The following is a 25,140-nucleotide window of genomic DNA, read 5'->3' on the forward strand; positions in this document are numbered from 1 at the left end:
AGCAGTTTCCTTATACGGTCAGTGCAGCACTACAATGAAGTGAAGTGGTTTATTACAGACAAGAGATAAGGAGGGAGAGGGAAAGAAAGTAGGGCTACTGGGAGGAGGCTTGTGTTACATAAGAGATGTTTGTGCACATATAAACTCCTCTGGACACATGACAGTGGCTTATATACATAATTCTTTATTAGTTCTGAACTCAAGAGTCAGCACTTCACTTAATAAGTGACTCGCAAAAACTGACAAGAATCTTCAGGTCTTCATCACTTCACGGCTGCATTACTACAACAAAACAAAGGGGGGAAATAAAAAAAAAAAATCGAATTAGGTTCAGATCACAAAATATGTTGTCTTTTAGTTAAACTTTCATCAGTTAATAGACATTAAAATGTCTACAGCAATGAAAATTGTCATTAAATATAATTTCAGATAGAAAACGGAAAATAATGCAAACCTTCTTATTCCAGTGAGTTACTATTGATTGAATGTTGTAATGAATTTTTCAGCTGAAAGATAAAAGTGCACGGTCACACACACACACACACACAAGACATTTAAACATTATCAGATCCAATTATTCTGATGAGGGTATAAGAGATTTCTTACACTTTTAATAAAAGCTACTAAGTCCAGCCTGTCTGGTTTGCAATCGGCGTCCCACTGGGTTCGACAAGGGAGCCGGTGTGGATCTTGACATGCTGCTCGCTGATTCCCATGACAGGTGCATTGATGATGGGCACATCTCTGTGGACTGGACGTCACGGGCAGCAGGCAGCATTGAATGGCCACGCTCCTGGTTGAGGTGGGTTCTGAATGGGGCGTATTAGAGGGTGTAATTCGCAGTTGGGTGCACAGCTGAGACTGTTCATCCATGAGCCGATTCAGCTTCTAAAAACATGATACAGGGAATAAAACAAATGCTGTTCTGTTGTCTATTCAATACATTTCCCTGCTGAAGGATGATAGTTGGTAAAGTGGGTTCAAATTATGAATTCAAAATAGTGTGACCCATGCTAGCAAAATGAGTCGCAATGAGCAAATTTTCAAATTCCCTATTAAAAAACCCTTCAAAATTATGTATGATTTGTTTGAATCGGACAAAAATGATGACTGAGCCACACCTGTTTGAAGTCGATAGAGTCAGCATAGTCAATTTTGAGAAAAATCTAGGTTAAAGTTTTCTGAAGGTTCCAAAACAAAATCACCTAGCAACCATACCTCAAAATCCCTGAAAATAACACCAAATTTGACGCCGCACAAGTCAACACCAAATATCTATAGATAATATATATATATATATATATATATATATAACTTTTTTCTCCATGATACCACAATTGTTTGATTAACAATAATGAAACAGACAGCCTATATTAAAGGGTTAGTTCACCCAAAAATGAAAATTAGCCCATGATTTACTCACCTTAAAGTCATCTTTGTTGTATATAATATAACGGAGTTATATTAAAAAATAAATCCTGGCTCTTCCAAGCTTTATAATGGAAGTGACTGGCCGTTACTTCCAGCGCATTTTGAACTGCGAAAGGCGCTACACTTTTTCTGTAAGATGAATACAGAAGGCGATTCGCTGGAAGCTAGATAATTGACTTAATAAAGTTTTAAATATGGATATTTTTCTCACACACACGATTCGATTAACTTCAGAAGGCCTTAATGAACAAATTTTTGTGAAAACTTCAAAATCGTAATTTTTCACTTGTTTTGCCTGTAGCTCAAAATGTATCCCATGCGCATTCCTACTCCTTTTGCCAGCAAGGGTCACATTTTTGTCAATTTCTGTGGCCATTTCTGTGTTTGCCCCAAGCCCTAGGTTATTTCCCATAAACCATATTTAATATTTAGTGTACATGAGTAGATTTAATACCATTTTGATACTATCATCATAGTGATGCACCAGATCGGACAGCTGCTGTTCAAGTGTCCCAGCTTCCTGTTTGACAGCTGCTCGTAGCCTCAAAACATCTTCCACTTCCTCCCTGAGGCACAAAATCAGTTTTAAACACTGCAAAATACATCCTATTGACACTATAATAATCAGCCCGATATCCATTATGATGGGAAAGTTCACCTGTGGGAGTCTGACAGAGATCCGAACACGGATACTTGTTCCTCTTCTATTCTTGCTTCAATCTCTGTCAGAACGGTTCGAAACTTCCTCAAACATTTCATCATGTTTTCTAGCTCATCCAGAGAGTACTAGAAAATGAAAGAGGAGGAAATTGTTGGGAGCGATACATTCCATAACCTGGAAAAACATGTCTTTAAAAGGTAGCAACAGCTGGTTTATTGCTAGAAGCGGGTTAGAGCATGTTCAGCACATCTTAACCAAAGTGATCCTCCAGTGTTAAACAAGATCAAGGTGGTCTACCATGTTGACATTAGTCCCATCAGCTGGTAGTCCAACTGGTCAACCATCTTAAATCAGGGTTATTATAATTAACTAAACCCAAAACTGAAAAAAGAATAAAAGAAAACTTTAAAATCTTTAACTTAAAATTAAAAACATAAAAAAATAATTCAAAATGAGTAAGCAAGGATGTGAGAAATGGGTTTTGGTGTGTGTACTTAAATGCTGTGAAGATTCTGAAGTGGCCAGTGTTCGCTACTGTTTTCCATTACACATGCAAATGAACTATACAAATTCAAATGAACCTCATTAAGCAGTGCACAAAGCTTTTAATCTCAGATGTTTAAGGGGTTGAAGAGTTTCTCAAAATAGAAATGTTTAATCTTAATTTGTTCTTAAAATCAGAGGAAACTCAGAGTGGTAAAGAACCAATGGAACTCCATACATCAAATGAGGAGCTCCTCCAACATCAATGAGGATGAGCTTGGTGGAACCACGTTTAAAAACAAATGGGCCTCATTTATAAAAAAAGAAGAACATTTCTGTGTAACATTACAAAAATGGTTACGCAGAAATACATTTGAAAACTGGCAAATGCAACATTTTGTTAAAATGGTTTAAAAGAAAAGCTTTTATTGACACCAGGCCCAGCAAACGATCGATCTCAGAATGTGCCCGGCTATGATGTCAGAGTGTTGTGAAGCACCGCCTCAACAGAAGAAGAACAACGCCTGATTCTGTAGCCCCGCCCACGACTTGTGCCACTAACATGACACAGGCCTACATGGAGCTAAACCGGATATAATTTCTCAACATACCACATAAGCTTCATTCGGATTATGAACGCATGGATGAACTTTACTTTTAATGAATATCCAGCTCACTTGGGGAAGACATTGCGCGTTTGTTCTTTCATTTCACTGGATTCGTTTGTAAACAAAGAGAGTTGTTAAAGAGAGTGGGAATGAGATTAACCACACTTATGTGAGTTTTTATATGTGATAGTACTGCATTGTTACAGATCGTTTGATATCTATTGATTATGTGTATGTGTCTAACTGAACATTAGCACGCTGTCAAAGGCTGAAGAATCCTTTATTTGTGTTGTTGGTTCATTGCGAATCGGGATCAGCCTTGGACATGTAACATTATGGGCTAGGGCTCACAAAGCCCGACGTCCTGGGGCTACGTGTGTTTCAGACGGGCTATTTTAAATAGTGAAATAACATTCCTTTCTTGATGTGCGTTCACTCTCTTGACTTGATATTTGAAGGAAAAAAACAAACAAACAAAAAATCGCAGAAGTTTTGATCATGCAGTCTGCAACGTACTTGGTGCGTGTGTGTGTGTGTGTGTGTGTGAGAGAGAGTGATGCAAGGTTCACGCTTATATCCACCGATTGGGCGGGCCAAGTAATAAAAAAATATATAATTCCAATCAATCGCGGGTGGATGAGATATAAATCATTGTGTTTGTTTGATAAAGATATTTTGTGAGCCCTGTGGGATGAATCATTTCGGTTGCCGTTTCTCACAGGCTTTCAAAACAATTCTTTGTGTAGCCTACTCACAGGGGAGCTGAAGCTCATTAAAATTGGCAAAGCTGTTATCCAATTCTAGCCGTAGGTGTTTACTTCCAAATCTTCAGAGCGGCACGCCCATCAAAACCCAGTGTTTCTTGAGAGAGCCTCAAAACCAGGGTATAAAATAGCCTATTACTTATTAATTAAGTTTTTGAATGTAAAAACCATGCGAACGTCATAAGTTGACCTCAGACAACAGTATAAAAAAAATTAAAAAGCCCGTTCATGACCCCTTTAAATGATTAAAGAATGATTTTCATGAATGAGACCCATTGATGCATAAGAACACAAAGAACAAAATTCTGGCTGATACCGAAAATACAATAATGATTTACAGTTATGGCTGAACAGTATTAAAATGCATAATATTTATAACATTTTGTCTAAATAAATTAAACGGTTATAAATGCTACAATTTAATTTAGGCACCACAACTTTTAATGTACAGTATAAAAACTGAATATTCTTTTTTTCTAAAGGTTCCAACAGTGTTTTAAAAGATTAATTAAAGCCAATGTAACTATGTTAGATGATAAAAAAGGGAAAATGAGCTTGTACAATTATATATTCCAAATTGAACAATATTGATATTGTAATTTGGTAAGACTTTATTTTAATGTGTCCTTGTTACATGCATTTACTAGTGATGTGACGTTTGACCATAGACTGTAAAAAATATGGACGTAGTGTCCGTGACGTCACCCATAGGAATCTGAAGAGCAGTTTTGAAGCATAAAGTAGGGTCGAGCTGGCCGTTGCCATCTTGGCAGTGCGTCACTCCCAGATAATAGAAAATGGGCAAAGAGGCGGGACGTGGGAGGAGCTGAGGTGACGCGATGACTAACAGACAGCAGACAAAGGGCAATCCACCTGTCACTCAAAGTGGCCACGCCCTTAATTATGCAAAACTTTAAGGCTTTATATAATGTAAACGAATGAGTTATAAAAAAAAAATGCACCCCCTCACAGTTGTCATGAAGGGCAAAATTAGCCGTATAGACCAAAACCACAATTTGTACCAGGCTGTGAACATGTTTTTTTCTGCTGTAAAGTTGGGCATTTTAACATGGGGCTCAAAGAGATTCTGCTCCCTTCTGGGGCCAGTCGATAAATTGCAGTTTAAGTCCCTTCCGTATTGGCTTCAAGAGAAACTGCGGGAGGTTGCCGTTGCGTTCAACACCGAGGCTTCGAAGCTTGTTTAAAAAAAATGAAACATCTCACAGTGAAGCACTGTACCGGAGCATGATTCGTTTTGCCATAACCACATGATGTGTGACGCCCGAAGCTTCATTTTCACACACAACCACTTGATTGCTTCGTATTCCGATTCAAATAACGCAAACCTCTTGCACCGTTTCAAGTGTCATTCGCTTATTTGATAAGAATAAATCATAATACGAAATTACAATTAAACATTTAAATATGTAGTTTTGTGCATGTTCATTTTGTATTAATTCCCGGTTCACAGGCACTTCATTCTAGAATGATCTTTTATTTTGCTTTTTTCACAAGTGTATTCATACATTACGCAAGTACAATGACATGTGAGACTTATTTTTATAGATTTATATATTTTTTTGCTTTATACGGTTTTCATAGAACAAATTATATGAAACGGTCCAAAATGGCTGGGATGCAAAGGCAGCTTTTTCCACCCTTTGACCACAAGATGTCATTAGTGTGCACCGTGTTGAAAAGCTTCGAGTAGTTAACCTTTTTACGATACAAAGCCTCGGTGCTTCGCAAAGCTTCATTTTTACCATCACTAGTATTTACTATAGTAATAACTATAAATTATGTATAATTACATACAACTAAACCTAACCCTACAGTAAGTACATTTAGCTTGTCTTCTTCCCACAGTGCATCCTGGTGTCATGTGTTCTCCAGGTAAGCGACGCACACGCCCATCCACATGATGGAAAAGAAAACATGATTCATCAGACCAGACCACCTTCGTCCATTGCTCCATGGTCCAGTTCTGATGCTCACGTGCCCACTGTTGGCGCTTTCAGCATGGGCACCCTGACTGGTCTGCGGCTATGCAGCCCCATACGCAACACACTGCGATGCACTGTGTATTCTGACACGTTTCTATCAGAACCAGCATTAACTCCTTGAACAATTTGAGCTACAGTAGCTTGTCTTTTTGATCGGACCACATGGGCCAGCCTTCGCTCCCCACGTGCATCAGTGAGCCTTGGCCGCCCATGACCCTGTCGCCGGTTCACCACTGTTACTTCATGCAGACCGGGAAAACCCCACAAGAGCTGAGGTTTTGGAGATGCTCTGACCCAGTTGTCTAACCATGATCACAATTTGGCCCTTGTCAAACTCGCTCAAATCCTTATACTTGCCCATTTTTCCTGCTTCTAACACAATCAACAGGACAAAATGTTTACTTGCTGCCTAATATATCCCACCCACTAACAGGTGCCATGATGAAGAAATAATCAGTTTAATTCACTTCACCTCTCATAATGTTATGGCTGATCGGTGTATATTGTGCATTCCTAATCATTAAATAAAAATACAAAAAGTACAATATACAGCATAATGGGAATTTCACAAACCTGTCTGTCATAGTGTTGGATAATTATCATTTGTAGAGCAACTTCTACTTACAGGCAGACTGGAGGACATCGCAGTTTGAGGTTTTGCCCAGCCGTAGTTGATTTGAGACCCACAGTGGAAACATCGCTGCTCCCCTGCCCACAATGCACCCAGCAATTTATGATCCTCATCCTCATACGACAGTCCCGTGTCCAGAGATATCGACCGTGTGCGGAAACGTCCCAAATCGGCAGAGTTCCACAAGTGAGGAGTACATGTGTCCACAGATGTGAATGGCGTGTGTGTGGTGGGTGTCTGTGCTGTACCCGAGTCATTATCTGTGACACCGTCAGACCAGGACCTCCTGGAGAAAGATTCTCTCCTAAGTTTAAGTGCAGTGGGGGAATTGTGTCCAGAGGCAGCATCAGAGCTCACAGTTTTGCCCTGGGTAGAGGCCGGAAATTCCTGCATCAGATCCAAGGCCGGTTCTCGCTCGAGATGATTTGTAAAGCTGTCCACCTTATTTTCCATAACATCTGTCGTCAGATCAGTAGGAGACAAGCATGAGTTTGTCTCAGCAGATTTCAGTTCCTCAAACAAAGACATGCCTTCCCTATAAACACGTCGGCCTGGACTTTCTGATCTTTGCGGTCTGTCACGATTTTCAGTCTGATAACCAACAGGATCCATTTGAACAAAGTATGTTAGAGTGTAAACACTATTATTGCTGACTTTACCAATATCTGATGACAAAGAGTTTTCCTTTTCAGTAATTATTTTCTTCAATTCTCCTGAGTCTGACTCAAACATATTTCCAGATTCTGCAGTTCCCAAAACAGTTTTTCCAGAGTGTGTCGTAGGTGAGTGTTTTTGGCTCGACTGCATCTCAGAGTTCGGTTCATATGTGGGGGGATCCTCCGCCTCTCCCTGTTCTGATCTCTTCTGTTGGCCTTCTGTGCCATCTTGTGATAATGCATTCAGCATCTGCAAAAAGCAGAAAGAGCAATATAATATAATATAATATAATATAATAATATAATTATTATTATAATATAATATAGCATATAATCATATAATTTGTTAATGAGAGAGCTAAGGTTTTTGTAAATCAGACATTTATTATTATTTTGGGATTTCAGGTGTAACAATATAAAGGATGCACCGATACCAGTATCTGGCCCGATACCGCGCTTGTGTATTCATACTCATTAAAGTGCTTCGACACCACGCAGCGTGTACAGTACAGTGCTTGAGACAAAGAAACACAGACAACAGAGCAAACCAAGAGTAGAATTAATATAGCAGAGAAGGATGTCTATGAAGTAAATGTATCATATTAATATAATTTTAAACAAATTAAAGATTTACGCCTACATAGCTGCTGTGCGTGAGGTGATAAGCGAAACACAAAGTGGATTGATGCCTTTCACACAGACATCGCTGGTAAGTTTGTAGCTTGGCTGGAAATGACGATAGCAAAGAAAGTAAAATTGTGTGTGGGGGGGGGGGGCACTTCTGTTTCATGCTCTTGATTGCTGAACATTGCGCAAACATCTGAAGCGAGTGCCCAGAAAAACTACCTTTTAAGCCGGGCGTACACGGTGTGATTTTTGCTGTCGTACGAGCTTGCAGACGTTTTTTTTTTTTTCACTTGGGAGAAATCGTGTGGAAATAGTGGATGCTTGTATGGTCGTGGCTCACAGTGTGTGCAAGACGAGCCGAGTATGTTACGAGCACCTCCTGATCTCCCAATAATTTTTAAACGCGTTAAAAAAAAATTCAGGGAGTCGGCCCAAATTTCACCAGCGTATAAGCTGTCCCCTATTGCCATATCATACACAACCATGTCACAAAGGCTAGATCGATAAGTATTATTAGGCTATAGCTCAGAGGCTGCAACTATACACGGTGCGCATACACGGTCACACACACTTTCTGTGTCACTCTCTTTCTAGTTGTTTCTGTTGAAAGGAATGACTGCTGTTCTCTGCTTTTAAACAAATCATTTGCACACAAATGTTTTTTTGTCTCTCTTTTTTTCTATCCGAAGCAACATTGAAGGCTCCGGTTTCTGTGTTCAGCGCGAAAGCTCTCGCGATTTCCGCCAGCTCACTGTGCAGTACAGTCGTGTACCAGCTGCTTTGACGCGATTATCAGATTTTTTGACTCGTGACGTGTGCAGCATCTCAAAACCTCCCGGGTGTCCAAACTCGCACAGTGTACACCCGCCTTTAGACAGTGTGCCTATAAAATAGCCTATTAAATCAAGTGCTCTTTCATGTTTTGTGCTTGAACAGAGAAATTCACACAAAATTAAGTCAAAATGCCCAGTAGGCAAGTATCCTTGTGAAACATAGTCGGTTATGTCTAAAGTGAAGGTAAACCGTTGAAAAGAAAACACGTGTAAAGGTGATACAATGGGCAACCAGGTGAGACACAGGGCCCACGACTGATCTTATGCTGCGTTCACACCAAACGCGAATTGAGCGTCAAAATTGCGTCTACCGCGTCTAGTTTCACGCGCAAACATTTTGAATGCATTCGCGTGTCCGCAGCGAATTGGACACGCGTAGAAATCGAGCGCTGGAAGCGAAATTGACGCACGTTCAAGGCACTCCAGGAGAAATATGTCATAAAACACCACTCTGCCTCTTTTCATTTTCATAAAAAATATATATTAAGCATTAATAGCCACACAAATGTGGTCCAGGCAACTCCTACATTATCTTCACTGCATGTATGTTTAAATATCCTTAAAATATAAAGTTATGAAACTTCTCTTTGCCCTCAGTCAAAACGATTTGGCAGACAACAAATTATAGATTCATGAGTGCAAAGATCGGCCGTTGATTGCCCGGTGATCACCTGGATCTCACAACTCCTTTTTTTTTTTAAATATGCGCTCTCTTTATAATTAAACCACAGATTTGAGCTTTAAACATCTACATTCTCACCTGAAAAAGTCTTAAAACTACATTTTTTGACACACTACTAGTATTTTTAAATTATGCAGGGATTCTCATCACGTCACTTTACCACGTGACCGCAGCGAGCAGGCTCCTGATTGGTTAACGCGGCACGAATTGACGCCAAAGTTCAAATTTTTCAACTCGGGCGTCAGACGCGAATTCGCTTCAAACGCGTGCACAACAGCACCATTCGCATGTAACGCGCGTATCGCGCAAGACGCTCAATTCGCATCCAATTCGCGCGAACTGGACGCAAGAATGAGGCGGATTCGCATCCTTCGCGCCGCGCAAAACGCGCCTTCCACGCCGCGGGACCTCCAGACGCGCGTCAACGCGCCTTTCCATTGACTTAACATTGAAATCACTCGCGCCAGACGCTCTATTCGCGTTTGGTGTGAACGCAGCATTAAGTATCCAGATAGAAATGTGTTGCCCGTTCTCAACATACAGCTCTTAAAGTGACAGCAGCCTAATAAACCTGCTGTCTTTGTCCTCAATGTTAATCTAACAACAAAAGACAGAATATCAGAATATCCCTGCTGGAGCAGCTCTAAAATTCACTGTGCTATTAAATTAAAAGATAAAATAGAGCTAGAATATGAACAGTGAAAGTAAAAGTAGTTCCTACAACACATTTTAACAGGCATAAAAATAACTGAAGGAAATGTCAACCAACTAGTTTGATTTAAATTCTTTTGGTTTCTCTGACCAATATTTTTTTTTTTATTACAAATGCAATGAAAATACAGGTATCGGTACTCTGTATCTGCAAGTACAAAAAATAAAAAAAAGTATCAGCACCCGAGTTGTTATGGAAAAAGTGGTGATATACTGTGTGTGTATATATACACACATACATTGATTTCTCAATGTTAAGTTGTCTCAATTTTTTCCAGAGCTGTACTTTTACTGGGTAAAGCTGCTGCATATGAAATGGAATTACACTACCATTTAAAAGTTTGTGAAAGAAGTCTCTTATATGCTCACCAAGACTGCATTTATTATTATTATTATTATTATTATTACAGTAACTACAGTTATTTCACATGTAATCTTTGAACGGAGTAATAAATAAATATATTTGGCTTCCGTTCTTTGTTTTCAAGCTCAAGACTTAACTCAAAGTCTCAAGCAATATAATGGCAGATAAAAACTACTGGATGGCACCATTAATACAGGTGCTTGAACCATCTGCAGTATGTAAAGAAAGAAAGAAAGAGCTGTCTTACCTTCATGAGCTCTGGTCCAGGGTTGTTCTGCTGGGACAGCGCAGGTATGAAGGGCTCCTCTAGGAAGCCACTGCTGTCAGACTGACAACTGTTTGTTCTCATCACACAAGACCCGATTCGTTCACCTACATGGAGCCAAGAGCCATTAGCATGTGCCACATACAACAAGCATTCAGAAGAACACTAAAACCTCTTGATCAGACTAAACAAACATGTTCATTTTCCACAGCACCGTGGTAAGGCAAACATTACCTCAGCTGTACAGCATGTAGCCTGATGCACACATGAAAATGACGGAACAATCTTATGAGTCATTTGCATAATATCAGAAATGGAAATTGTTCCATGGAAATTATTTGAATCCACAGTGGCTTTAAAAACTTTAGCTTTTCAAGAAGTAAAGGAACATGTCTAATAAAAGTTTGTTTATTTAAAAACAAATAAGTATAAATTTGATCTTTTCTGAAGTAGTACAGGGGGGTATTCCAGAAAGCAAGGTTAACTTACCGTCACATATACCCTGAACTCTCAGTTGATTAACCCAAACCTTGCTTACTCGAGGTATGCTGGTTCCAAAAACGCATTTGGGAGTAAGTTCAGCCAACCCAGAATATGTTAACCATGAACACACAAGACAGACAGTCTCAATAGAGCGACAAATCGACTAGTCACCATGGAAACAGACACTATGGCAACTTACATAAGTTAAAGTTATCTGCTTGCTTACTCTCAAACATACCCAGGTATGGCACATAACCTGCTTTCCGGAATACCCCCCTGGTGTAAGTCTGTACAAAACTCGGCCCTGCTATTCCGCGGTGGTTAGCAGGGCATTGCTATGTGGTTGCTTAAGTGTTCTAAATGGTTGTGAGCATGTTACTTTGCATTTGTAGGGTTTTTAAAAAAGAAATACATGCACCTCCAGGATCTGCTGGGCCATTGCAGCTCCCAGGAATGCTTCCTTCATCAAAACTCTGGATCTGAAAAAAAGTAATCAACATTAGAAAGGGAACAATGCGGAAGGGGATATCACTGCCGACTTAATACTTCACCTCTTCCAGCTCGAAAGATTCAACAGGTCGTTGCAGACTTCCCTCAGTTAAAGACGGGACAAAATCGAGTTTCAGAAGGTCTGATGTTCCTCTTGCCATCGGGCTGTTTAGAACTGGCTCAGCTACCTCTGAATTAACACTCTGCTCCTCTTCTAGAGGGAAGAGATAGCTGTTGTCTGACATCCTTGTGCGTTTTGAAGGGATCCTTTTATCTGCTTTTGGTGTGCCAGTGGATTCTGGGCCGGCTGGGGCTGAGGTGGTCACGGAAGGGAGCACATGCTGGTTCTTTAACGTTTGTGCTTGGCTGAGGCTCTTTTTGGAGACTCTACGCAGAATCATGGCCATGCGTTTTCTCCTCTCCCGTGCTTCTGCAGACATCTGGGAAGCTTTAGATGTGTCCGCATCCTGAGCATTGGCACCAACCAGAGAGGTGAACGTTGTGGTGACCTGCTGAAGAACCTCGAGCTGTCTGAACCTATCTGGAGGAAGAGAGATAGAGTTTCAAGATTCTTGACTTGCATAAAACTCTGCTCATCAGACTGTCAACATATTGCAGCTGCACAGGAAATGAGTGTCACTTTTATTTTTGCTGTTGTTTCACACGTTATATTTAAACCACATTCAACCTCCTAAATACCTGTGCATTCTTTAAAATAAAGGTTTCAAAAGGGTTTTTTTGCAGTGATACCAAAGAACCACCATTTTGGTTCGCCAAGGAGCCTTTCATTGAACAGTTCTTAAAAGAACCATTTGTTTCCTTAGTAGAACATTTCATAATCTTAACCCTTTGGCAGTTATTTTGTGCATTGAAAAGCTTCTTCTCCAAATTTTATTTTTGAGACTTAAATATGTTCTTCATATCCACAAAGGGGTCATGAACTGGCTTTTAAATTTTTTTTATACTGTTGTCTGAGGTCAACTTATGACATTCACATGGTTTTTACATTCAAAAACATAATTATTAAGTATTAAGCTATTTTCTGGCCTGGTTTTGAGGCTCTCTTGAGAAACACTTGGTTTTTATGGGCATGCCGCACTGAAGACTTGGAAGTAAACGGCCATGGCTAGGATTGGATAAGATATGCATATTTAATGAGCTTCTGCTCCCCTGTCAGTACATGTGGGAATTGTTTTGAAAGCGTGTGGAGAAATGGCAACCGGAATGAAATCGCCCACAGGGCTCGCAAAATGTCTTTATCAAACAAACACAATGATTTCTCTCATCCACCCATGATTGATTGGATTGTTATTTTTTTATTACTTGGCCCGCCCGATCAGTGAATATAACCGTGAACCATACACACACACACGAACACGCACATCAAGAAAGGAATGTTATTTCACTATTTAAGATGTCTTCCCCACGTGAGCTGGACATTCATTAAAAATAAAGTTCATCCATGCATTCATAATATAGCTTATGTGGTATGTTTATTCCTTAAATGTTCGATGCGGTTTAGCTCTATGTAGGCCTATATCATCATCTCAGGCACGAGTCGGTGGGCGGGGCTACAGTATCAGGCGTTGTTCTTCTTCTGTTGAGGCGGTGCTTCACCACACAATGACGTCAAGGTGTGACATATTCTGAAAACGATCATTTGTTGGGCCTGGTGTCTATAAAAGCTTTTCTTTGACTAACAAGGACGTTTTCAGCTCTGAAACGTACAGGATTTTCTTATATTACTATGAACTTTTATCAAAAGCTCAATGAAAAGTTGATTTCTCAATTCATGACCCCTTTAAAAGGTTAATTCACACTAAAATAAAAAATATATGCAAGACTTTATTTCTTCTATAGAATTATTAATTAATTTTTTGCCATGGTTTTTTGCCAGATTCTACAATGAATGAGAACTGGAGGTTTTCAAGCTTCAAAAGGATTTAAAAGCACCATAAAAGCATAATTTAAAAAGTGGTCTAGCTTATGCACTATATTCTATAAGACTTCTAAAAGAATAGTATTTTAAGCTCTCAAACAAAACTAATGTATGACTTCAGAAGACTTTGAATATGGCAAAAAGTGGCAAAAAGTCATATAGACTACTTTTGTGATGCTTTGTTTTGTCATTCTGGAGCTCAACAGCCCCAGGAAGTGGCCAGGATATTATTCAGAGTTCCACAGAAGAAAGAAAGTCATATGGGTTTGGAACCACATGAGGTTGAGCAAATAACTAAATTCATTTGTGTGTGAACTTGAGGAAACATGCTCACTCCTGACATCCTCATTTTCGACATCCATTCGGTTCTGCTGAGCTTCCAGAAAGAGCTGATAGCTGATGCCACGAGCGCTGGACTGGTAATTGATGAATCGGGACGGGATTCTCCCTGTGATGTCGGGCTCCTCAGTGCCAAAACCCAAATCTAGCAACAGTTCTTCAGGGTCATCCTGCATTACGTTCAACACGTCCATTACACTACAAAAAAACCCCAACAACATTAGCATGAATATCAACAAACCAAAGTCCTAAAGTGAATGATTGACAGGTGGGGAAGGGGGTTGAGGAGTTCTGACCTGACTTCAGATGGTATGGAGACAGTCGATGCAAAACTGTTCCACCTGGTCAGAGCAGGAGTATCTAGAGATGACCTGTGCGTGGATGACATCAGTAAACGTCAAGTAAAGAAAGCAAACACTGCTGACCAGCCCTTCCTATACATCCAAACCCTTTTTCATTCTTTCCTTGGTTTCACCCATTTCCGGTCGAAATCGCTCTTCTCTTGCCTCATTGCACCATCAGTGACATTCCACCTCATGCAAACCAGCCCAGCAGCCCATGTGGTGGCATATCAACAAATGAGCATTTGCATGGGAAATATGACTAAGGTTTCTGGCGGGTGCCTGAACAAGCCTACATCACGCACATATACACACACTTACAAAGTACTCTGTTTGAAATATAGTATATACGAACACATATACATTGAACAAATGTACCACTTCAGGCCATTTCCCACACATTGGTGTAACACATACAGCAAATGAACAGTGGATAGATGACAGTTCTAAATTCTTTATAAATTTTAATACAATGTTCTGAAACTGATAAGACAATGTATGTACACCTAGAAATACACAATATATCAGTACCATATTGGATATTGAATTACGCATTTCCTCTATTCTTACGTTTAGATCGATTAAACGTATAAACACATGAATAATTTAATAACTGCTAAATGTAATCTTTAGCAAATCTCAAAATGAATATCCATTTTTCATACTGTACCATTTTGTGAAAACAATTGTATTTAGTTTTGATTTATTTAAACAAAATAGTATTAGTATAATAGATTCTAATATCGCCCACAACATGAAAATTACTATCAGCTTATCATATCTGCCAGATCCAGATTTGTCAAAAGGTCAGTTATTCAAGTTACAAATGAAAGTGCTACATAAAAAACAGTGAATATTAAATGTGTTCTTACCTCAAAATGTCCTGTACAGCCCTGAGAGAACGTTTGCCATATAAAGATGCTGCATCAAACACAGAACAAACATTTAAAGATGGAAAACATCTGCGTTTTCAATTACACACCTCCAGACTGCTTGACAGTAACTATATTAGGTCAGTATCCTTCATTGTTTTGATGTTCTTGTCTTCTCATAAACTGAAGACTTTGGCATGTTGTCAGGAGCACACTGATGTCTTCTTAGCAGAGGACCTGGATCCAAAGTGCCCAACTTATTTCCTAAACCAGCATCTTTGTTTAATCTCTACGTATTCTGAAGAGCAACAATACATTCCATCCTGTACCTTCCATTGCAACTGTGTTACGAAACCAAAGCACCTCATTCACTAGAATGGGAGTGTCTGACAGCACAACTGACAGAACATGAACAAGAAATTCATAGAAGGCAAGCAACTATTCCTGAAAAATAATGACACCAACAACAGACAATTCAAGACACTCCCTACAAAGTGACCCTGAAAAGGAAGACAGAACTCAGGACAGAAAACAGCACTCTAAGAAGAAAGACAGAAGCCTGAAGAGAGACCGCACACTGAGCAGAAAGAAAACAATTATAGGGGGTCGACGTGAATATGGACTTTCAGAAATGTTAACAGATATGAGGAATGTCTGGCAAGCAAGCAAACAAACGCATTTGGGATTCCAGTTTATTGCATGCTATTGCTGATGTATTTTATATTGTCAGTCACTGTACACTCTAAAAAAAAAAGGTTCTATATTGCACCAAAAATGGTTCTTGGCTCGTAATCATAGGGGAACCTTTTTTAGTGCTATATAGCACCAATTTTGGTGCTTCAGTGGTTCTTCAGAGGTTCTTCAGAGGTTCTTCACCGGTTCTTTGACTAAGGTGCTATATAGCACCTCTGAAGAACCGCTGAAGAACCACTGAAGCACCAAAATTGGTGCTATATAGCACTAAAAAAGGTTCCCCTATGATTACGAGCCTTTTTTTTAGAGTGTATCCTACTGTACTTGACTTTATTTATAGTATTATTCTGCCCTGTTTGGGCTAAAGATACATTTCCATGCGAGTGAACAATAAAGATTCAAAACTTTTCTTTGGAAAAGTATTTTCTCAGTACTACCTCTAGAATCTTATCTGCGATTTACAGAATGTCAGAACATGTCAGAGCTTAACTCAAGACTTCATAAAGGATGTTTCTGTAACAGCCTCTGGTGCCTAAAGTGAAAGGAAAATTTAAAGAGGTTTAACTTGAGCTGACCAAACAACTCATTGTGTGTTTATCATCAGTGTCCGTATAGGTCTTAAAAATAGCCATGCAAATTGTTGCCATTAATTTATGAATAGTATTCTACTTAACGTAATGTAGTAGTATTCTACAACTACTTAAAGGGTTAGTTCACCCAAAAATGAAAATTCTGTCATTAATTACTCACCCTCATGTCGTTGGACACCCGTAAGACCTCCGTTCATATTCGGAACACAAATGAAGATATTTTAGTTGAAAGCTGATGGCTGAGAAAGGCTTCACACAGGCCTCCATTGGCATTCAGTACATTGACACTTCCAAGATCCATGAAAGGCACTTAAAACGTCGTTACAAAGTCTATCTCACCACAGTGGCTCTACAATAATCATACAATGCGACGACAATAGTTTTTGTGCGCAAAAAAAAATCAAAATAACACCTTTATCCAACTTGTTCTCGACTTCCGTGTGTGCCTCCACGACGCATGCGCGAGAATATGACGTAGCGCGAGAATATGACGTAGCGCCGGTGTTCGGGAATCGATGAAATACACACTTAAGCCCCATTTTGAGAACTACGCCGAGACCTAAAGCACGATCAATGTAGAATCCAACAGCTTAGACACGCGCGTCTTCCTCTGCTCGTAAACAAATCACTTCTGGGTCATATGTCCGAACGCCGGATCTGCGTCATATTCTCGCGCATGCGTCGTGGAGGCATACACGGAAGTCGAGAACAAGTTGGATAAAGGTGTTATTTTGATTTTTTTTTGCGCACAAAAACTATTGTCGTCGCATTGTATGATTATTGTAGAGCCACTGTGGTGAGATAGACTTTGTAACGACGTTTTAAGTGCCTTTCATGGATCTTGGAAGTGTCAATGTACTGAATGCCAATGGAGGCCTGTGTGAAGCCTTTCTCAGCCATCAGCTTTCAACTAAAATATCTTCATTTGTGTTCCGAATATGAACGGAGGTCTTACGGGTGTCCAACGACATGAGGGTGAGTAATTAATGACAGAATTTTCATTTTTGGGTGAACTAACCCTTTAATGTAAATGTCCTAACTAAACTTAAAAAGACCCCCTGTGGTGAAAATCAAGATTTTAATATTGTTTATATGTCTATGTGGTGCTTTTAAAATGCTTTAAGACAAACCATGTGTAAATTCATAAGTCAACACTATTGCGGAGTATTTTCTCCTTAAAACTGCAGTGAACCAAAGACAGTCTCAAAAACTCGCTGTTTCTGACGTCAAACAACCTTTGTGTCAATGTGTGATCATCAACGAGTGGATCTCTGAGCTGGTGCGAGTGAGCGGAGGCGGGGCTAATTTGCATATTAATAGAACCTCGCATAGTAAATTAGGCCTAGGGGGTGTAGAGTTGCATTCAAGCTATTTTAAGGCATGAAGACATTTTCATCAAAGAAAAAAACGTTTAAATATGAAATTGTGGTGATCAAAGATAAGTTTTAAGGGATACAAATTATTGACTACAGGGTCACTTTGTAGGGAGTGTCTTGACTCTTGTCTGTTGTTGTTTATGTCATTTTTTCAGGAATAGTTGCTTGCCTCCTATTTATTGTTCATGTTCTGTCAGTTGTGCTGTCAGACACTTCCATTCTAGTGAATGAGGTGCTTTGGTTTCGTAACCGTTTAATGGAAGGTACAGGACGGAATGTATTGTTGCCATGTGTACCACAATGAAAAATGGTCAAAAAAGTAGTACATCTATAAAACTATATAATTGGGACTCATGGAAACCAAAAATAAGTAGATTCCTATCAATGTATCCCTATAATTTGGCTAACTCATCCTCATTACATGGAAGAGCTAACTCTGCCCTCTTCCTATTGCCCTTTCCGCAAAATATTGCTGTATTCATTTTCTGAAAATAAATAATTTGATACTTATGCATAAACACAACTATAGTACAATAAACACTTTAAATAAATAAATAAATAACTGCAATCATGTTGATGCTACTATCTATTAAAAAAAAAAATCCCAATGGGGAAATTACTGCAATTCCACTGTGGTACAGCATTGCCATATGGCAACATATTTTTCCATAGTTGTAGAGCGTTGTCATATGGAAACATTGATATTTTCTCAATTTACAGTAAAACTATGTTAGACAAAGTTGATTTGTGAAATTTCTGGAGCACTTCAACGGGTTTCTTCTGTTCGAGGGTGACAGCGGGAAAGAGAGTTTTGGAGGAACATTCAAATGTCATTTGACTTAAAAACAGCACATAATTGGCTACCGTAAGGCCTGCCATTTTAATTGCCATAGTGCAATTTATTGTATTTTTTTCTGAATACAAGGAAATTAGTAGAAATTAATTGTTGCCATATGGCAACGCTGTACCATAAAGAGTTATGTTTTCAGAATAGCAAGTAAACAAAAACACTACAATATTGCAGCCCATTCTCACTCCCAAAGCGTCAAAATCTGAAGCATGGTCAAGTGCTTTCCGCATCACAATGAAGACGCTAAAGGTACCTTGGCGCCACTATATCGACATGCCGGGTACTCCAATTATTTCAGTTGTTTACCCAATGCGTCAGATCAAGGCACATTTAATTCTTTGCATTTGTAAAAGCAGACATGATTTTATGAATATTTATAGGCTACTTTTATATTTTGGAGCAACTAACCCCACTCCTACCCTAAACCTACCTACTTCTAAACAATATAAAACACGTAACAGGCAAATAAAAGTACAATCACAGGTATTTATTGCAAAAACAGTAAGTATTAACCCATGTTGCATTCCAAGTCTTCTGAAGTCATACGATATCTTCATATAAAGAACAGTTGATCTTAATGTTTTAATCGCTGAAATGATGATCCCGCCGCTCCATGACCACACGCACACACTCAGTCAGTCATATCTCATTCAAATGATACACCCGACTCTTGAGCATGACACAATCAGTCACGAGACACACAAGAGCCATTTTACAATCAAAGCTGACGTAATGACGCAATTGGTCACAAGACATACGAGAGCCAATGCAATTTCACTAGCAAATAAGTAACGTTTCTTCGGGCGACAATTTTTGAAATTTGAATGCATGCATGATCTTCGGTGGATGGAGACGCTGACCGCTTTTGGGGATTTTCTTCACACAAATCAATCGTTTGGCCTTGGAACACTTGGAATATTTGTAGTACTTTATGAATAAATTGTGCATGCAGTCATACCTACCTGTTATATCCTGTATATCATATCATATATAATACACACATGGGTAGGTTTAGGTATGGGATGGGGTTGGGTTGCATGTTCAAACGTGTCTAAATAGCATAAATAAAATAAATGTAAATAAATTATACTGGCTGATTAAATTGAGAATCACACTCCAACATGTCATAATGGCAAAATCATAACCCAGTATATAATTTCATCATGACGATAACGTTTCCATGCCCAACATGTCTGTGCATGATGGCAAAGGTTTCTCGTAAAAACAATAGAGTACCCTGCACGTCGAAAAATGACGCCTAGGGGTACCTTTAGCGTCTTCAGATTTTGACGCCTTGGGAGTGAGATTGGAACACAACAACCTCAAGTAAATCATGGGTTACGTTTTCTGCATTAATATCTTGATCTTAGAATATTTCCCTTAACCATAACCAACTTTAAAATCAAAGGAACCTATTGGTTGATAAGGATATTTTTTAAGCCCCTACAAGTTAACTCTAAAATCTGATAGGATTAGTTGATCTAGTTGGCTGGTTTTCTTCCCGGACCTTCATGGATGTTGATCCATGAACGTGTCGTACTTGCTTAAATCATGTTAAAGTAAAGATCACGTCTTTCCCTGCTTTATCTACTCCTTATCTTTTCCGTGCAACTGGAAACTATGCAGCAGCAGGTGAAGTTTCCCCTGAAGCAGGAGACAACAGGCACTGGATTGTCTCACTCTCTGCCAGTGTTTGTGTTTGAAAGTATGGAGAGGTTTGCCATGTTTAAAATCCAGGCCTTCTGAATAGTTCAATGTATTCCAAGACATCGACGCACAAACCCATATGCCACCGTATGCTCTCAAACCTTGACGTCAAACAGTGTCACTCACTCCTATATCAGAATATAGTTTAACTGATCCGAGCAAAACAAAACAGGGAATGCTTACCTTCCACTCCCAGTGCCAGATCATCTTCTCCGCTCTCATGTCTCCTTATAGGCTTCACTGAAAGCAAAGCAATATTTTTTTTACGATAAAGTATTTACAGAGCTTACAAAAGCGAGGGAAAAACAAGTCACACCCTCAGGTCAGTTGGGTCAGTAGATCAGCTGACCTGCAAACCCATTTAATCTAGCACACACTGTCAGCCACCACAGATAAATGACGATAAAAGATAATTGAATCATTGTGAATCATATCAGTATGTTAATGATATATCCAGCACAACAGACTGAACGTTTAGAGCTCCAGGGTTAAATGTTCATTCACAAGATCGCTCTGATACACTGATCTGAACACATTTATCAGACAGTCTACTAAATTGAAATAAACAGAAACTATCAGACTACAGTTACCTTTTTATTGAGACCCACCCACACAGCATTTGATCACTGGATTTACTGAAATCATTTCACTTTTAAGAAGCGTTCTCTCAACATTGCAACATTCCATATTTTTTTCATATATTCGTTTTTCGACGCTAGAGGTCGCCTATTCAAAACAAAGGCTTAGCTTGACGACGCCGAGATTGAGCGCGGATTCATGGGAGATGTCGTCTTCACCTCTCAGCCGGTGGAAAAGAATGGGGACGGGACTCGGGCAGAGATCATATTCATGGATGAGATTATTAACGTTAGTGTTGTGGGAGTGCAACGTGGCCGCTGAAGCGATTGCTAATGAGAGACAAGCGTAACACATGGCTGGAGAGCAGTGGAACTTTTATTATGCCACAGTCGCCATTTCCTCATCTTCCTGTCTTTCGTATGTGGGGTAACGCAGTGCCGTTTTATCCATAGACTGTAAAAAATATGGACGTATTGTCCGTGACGTCACCCATAGGATTCTAATGAGCGGTTCTGAAGCGTAAAGTAGGGACGAGCTGGCCGTCGCCATCTTGTCAGCGCGCGTCACTCCCGGATAACAGAAAATGGGCGGGACGTGGGCGGAGCTGAAGTGACGCGATGACTAACAGACAGCAGTGGCCACTTTGAGTGGCAATCCACCTGTCACTCAAAGTGGCCACGCCCTTAATTATGCAGAACTTTAATGCTTTATATAATGTAAACGAATGAGTTAAAAAAAATTCACCCCCCTCACAGTTGTCATGAAGGGCAAGATTAGCCATATAGACCAAAACCACAATTTGTACCAGGCTGTAAACATGTTTTTTTCTGCTGTAAAGTTGGGCATTTTAACATGGGGCTCAATGAGATTCTGCTCCCTTCTGCAGCCCTAGTGGCCAGTCGATGAATTGCAGTTTAAGTCACTTCCGTATTGGCTTCAAGAGAAACTGCGGGAGGTTGCCGCTTGGTTTTATCATATTATATATATTTGAGTGTAGTGTTGTCAAAAGCACCGACCGCGATACCAAATCGGTACTGACATTTAAAAAATGTGACGTTTTAAGCGCTGTTGAGCAGAATCGTAAACACCTCTGACTGGCTATTGTGCTCACACGCTCATCAAATATGTCTGTGATTGGCTACAGCGATCAGCGCTTCACAAACATGCTGTAAATATACATCAATGACGCTTCATACACACGGGAGCATTTGAATGCATGCGTCTATCAGCCTACCGGTCCGCTGGTCGACGCCTGCTTTTGTTTTTAAACTCTCCCACTTTCAAAACACTTTCAAACGCTGCCGTGTGTTGATCAGTGTAGCAAATCACAGGTACATCTGATGAACGCGCAAGCACAATGGCCAGTCAGAGGTGTTTACGATTAAAGCTCAATAGCGCTCAAAGAGTCAATTTTTTTACATTTCAGTCCCGATTTGGTATTGCGGTCAGTACTTTTGACAACACTATTTGAGTGTGTTTAAAATGATGTACAAACATTACTCTATAAGACACTTGTTGCACACTGCAGTAAGCTAGATCAATATTAGTCATGATAAAACATGGTACTTGTGGTAAATCAATAAAACGAGATTTAAACAATAAGACTAGGCGATGAATGTAGCCTATCCAAACAGTTTCAGAAATCGAGGGTAACGCGGGTATGATGTCATTGATGGGCAACGCATGGACACGATCCGTGTCCTGGTAAAAATAGCTTATTTCTCTGGATTTAAACATTCTTGGAAACATCTGGGATAATGCAAGTACACAAGTCAACAAAATATATAACAGTTAAAATCCGAAAATCTTAAATAATGTGCCTTTAAAGCAAAAATAATACACCAAAATACTCTCCAATGTTGCATTTTATCCCTTAGCTTCTAAGTCACTTTATTGTGATGATAATAAATGTATGATTTTTTATAATATTAATAATATAATAAAACATTTAAATATAGCATGTATTTATATACAAGTATAATATATATTCATATATAAAGTAAAATAATAACAACATGACACCATGGCAATCTCCAAAAAAAAATAAATTCACGTAATCTTACCTGCCGTCTCCAGGACAACCTCTTGTCTCGTGTCGTCCCTTAAACAAGGAAGTCAAGCTGTATTAGTGACCATATCACTAGAAGGAAATGCTTTAAAAAAATATATAATGTGGGAAGAAATTCAAATTATAATAGACAGCACAATGGAACAGCTGAAACCCTTTGAGAAAGGATTTATCCCCAAATAAAAGCCACAATGAAAGAGAAATGAACACTTGTGAGATTCGGCTCTTACTCTGAGATTGTCGTGAGCCAGTGCTCTACGCTGTCTTCGTCACACTTCCCTGTTCGAAACAAAGAGGAGCCAGTCGTTAAAACGTTCACCTTGCATCTTTACTGTTCAGTTTGCTTAAAAAAACAGGGGAAAAAAAGTAGATCTGAGGTCTGGATGAGCCCATGTCACACAGAGCTGCAGGGTTGCATGGGCGTTCACTGCACTGCTTTGCATTTTCTGTGAAGTGAGCAGGATTTCTGAGGCCTGGATGATCCATGGAAATACGATTTGACCAACACAAACACACCGATTATCAAGAGAACATCAACGTTTACATTACAGCTAACTGCATGAACCACCATTCAGCAGCACAGCATCCAACAAACAAACATCTCAAGTAGCCTACTTACCGGTGTCAGAACTGATTATCGGAACGATCTCACATTTATCCGTCTTCCATCTAACCCTGGAGGTCTGTAGAATAGCTCTTCTAGCTGCAGATTTGCTGGTAGACATCGCTGTGGGCATGAGGTCCACTCCATTCAATAAAACAAACACCTCACCATGAGCTCATCTTCTCTGGGCAAACACTAAAAGATAGAAATGTGTTTCACTCCAAGATGATGACAGTCAGAAAAAAAAAGGTGGGAATGAACATAAAAAAAAACAAGCATTTCATATTTATATATCCATATTAGGCTACCTTTGTATGTAGTACAACTAGTCTAAAACAACACAAACAAAAACAGTACTTTTCCTAAATACCTGTTTGTCTCTGAGCACTGTGAAATTTTCCTAATCCACAAGGCCATTGCCCAATGAAAACATCAAATTTGATGTAATTTGATCTAACACAAGGTTGCAGGTTTATGTAACTTATGAGAACCCCTGAAACTGATTCAGTTTTGTTTGAGGTGAATAAATCAGGTTTTTCAGTATATATATCGGATAGCCTATATGTAATAAACACTTGTTTTGAGGGTTCAAAAAGCTTGATAGACAGATTATATAAATATATACTAATATCAATATTTCATGTTTAACTTTCCCTTTCAATCCTGATATGACAGGTGCCTAATACTGTTCCTGAGGCACTACCCACACAGCTGTCTGTAATCATCAGCTGTTCCTGAAGCTCGTATTTATCTGGTTCAGGTGTGTTTGATTAGGTTTGGAGCTGAAATTTGCTGGAAGGTTGATCTCGAGGAACAGGACCCCAATAATTAGCCCTAAATATCAAAAGCTTTGCGCGCAAACCGTTCTTAGTGAATAAAATAACTATTGTCTAAGCTTTTTATACATTGTTCTATATAATGAAATCATCGTAACAAAAAAGTAAGACAAATTAATAAATAAACACAAACACGATTTCGTGAAACAACCAATAAACTAGGCTATATCTGCATGTCAAATGAACCCCAAAACACAGGTGAAAATGAGCTCCTATGTTGGAACTAATATTATTTTTGAACAATCATATGATCAGCAAAGTTAGCAAAATATAAAAACATGTGATCCACCACAGAATGACCACAGAAACACTCACTCACCTGCGCTATAGCGGAGCAGATCCGAACTGAGCACCTGCCACAGAACGCCTGCTTTAATATTTCTTATCTCTATATCAACCCGAGCTAAAAACAGAAACACGGTTCTAATTTGATCCGCGTAAAGAGGAAAAAAAGCAGAACGCGTATGCAAATAAAGTCCAAGGAAAACAACCAGAAGTACAAAGGCGACGTGTGAACGCGCGGTCGTATCGCGCTATGCCTTCATCCAGAAGAATTATTCGCATGCAAGCCTGAAAGAGGAATTGAGCTTTTGACAACTGCCTGCATGCAGAAACATGATAGTTGTTGCCTAACCTGTTCGAAGGAAGTTTGTGC

General features: G+C 39.4%; 1 protein-coding gene across 1 annotated transcript; it reads right to left on the reverse strand.

Moving 5' to 3' along the window:
* Nucleotides 1-36: 36 nt before the first annotated feature.
* On the reverse strand, nucleotides 37-25,140 carry itprid1 (ITPR interacting domain containing 1). The gene is made up of 17 exons (XM_079805574.1): nucleotides 24,805-25,140; nucleotides 23,665-23,844; nucleotides 23,276-23,324; nucleotides 23,041-23,078; nucleotides 20,582-20,638; nucleotides 15,183-15,231; nucleotides 14,266-14,340; nucleotides 13,965-14,167; nucleotides 11,754-12,232; nucleotides 11,621-11,681; nucleotides 10,702-10,826; nucleotides 6,576-7,487; nucleotides 2,090-2,217; nucleotides 1,886-1,997; nucleotides 607-888; nucleotides 455-506; nucleotides 37-282 (listed from the first exon to the last, which is right to left on the reverse strand). Exons 2-16 carry the CDS (start codon nucleotides 23,780-23,782, stop codon nucleotides 459-461), a joined length of 2,736 nt encoding a protein of 911 aa, XP_079661700.1. The 5' UTR covers nucleotides 23,783-23,844; nucleotides 24,805-25,140; the 3' UTR covers nucleotides 37-282; nucleotides 455-458.

This window comes from Gobio gobio, assembly GCF_949357685.1.
Source record: "Gobio gobio genome assembly, chromosome: 23".
In the NCBI taxonomy this organism is placed as follows: Eukaryota; Metazoa; Chordata; class Actinopteri; order Cypriniformes; family Gobionidae; genus Gobio; species Gobio gobio.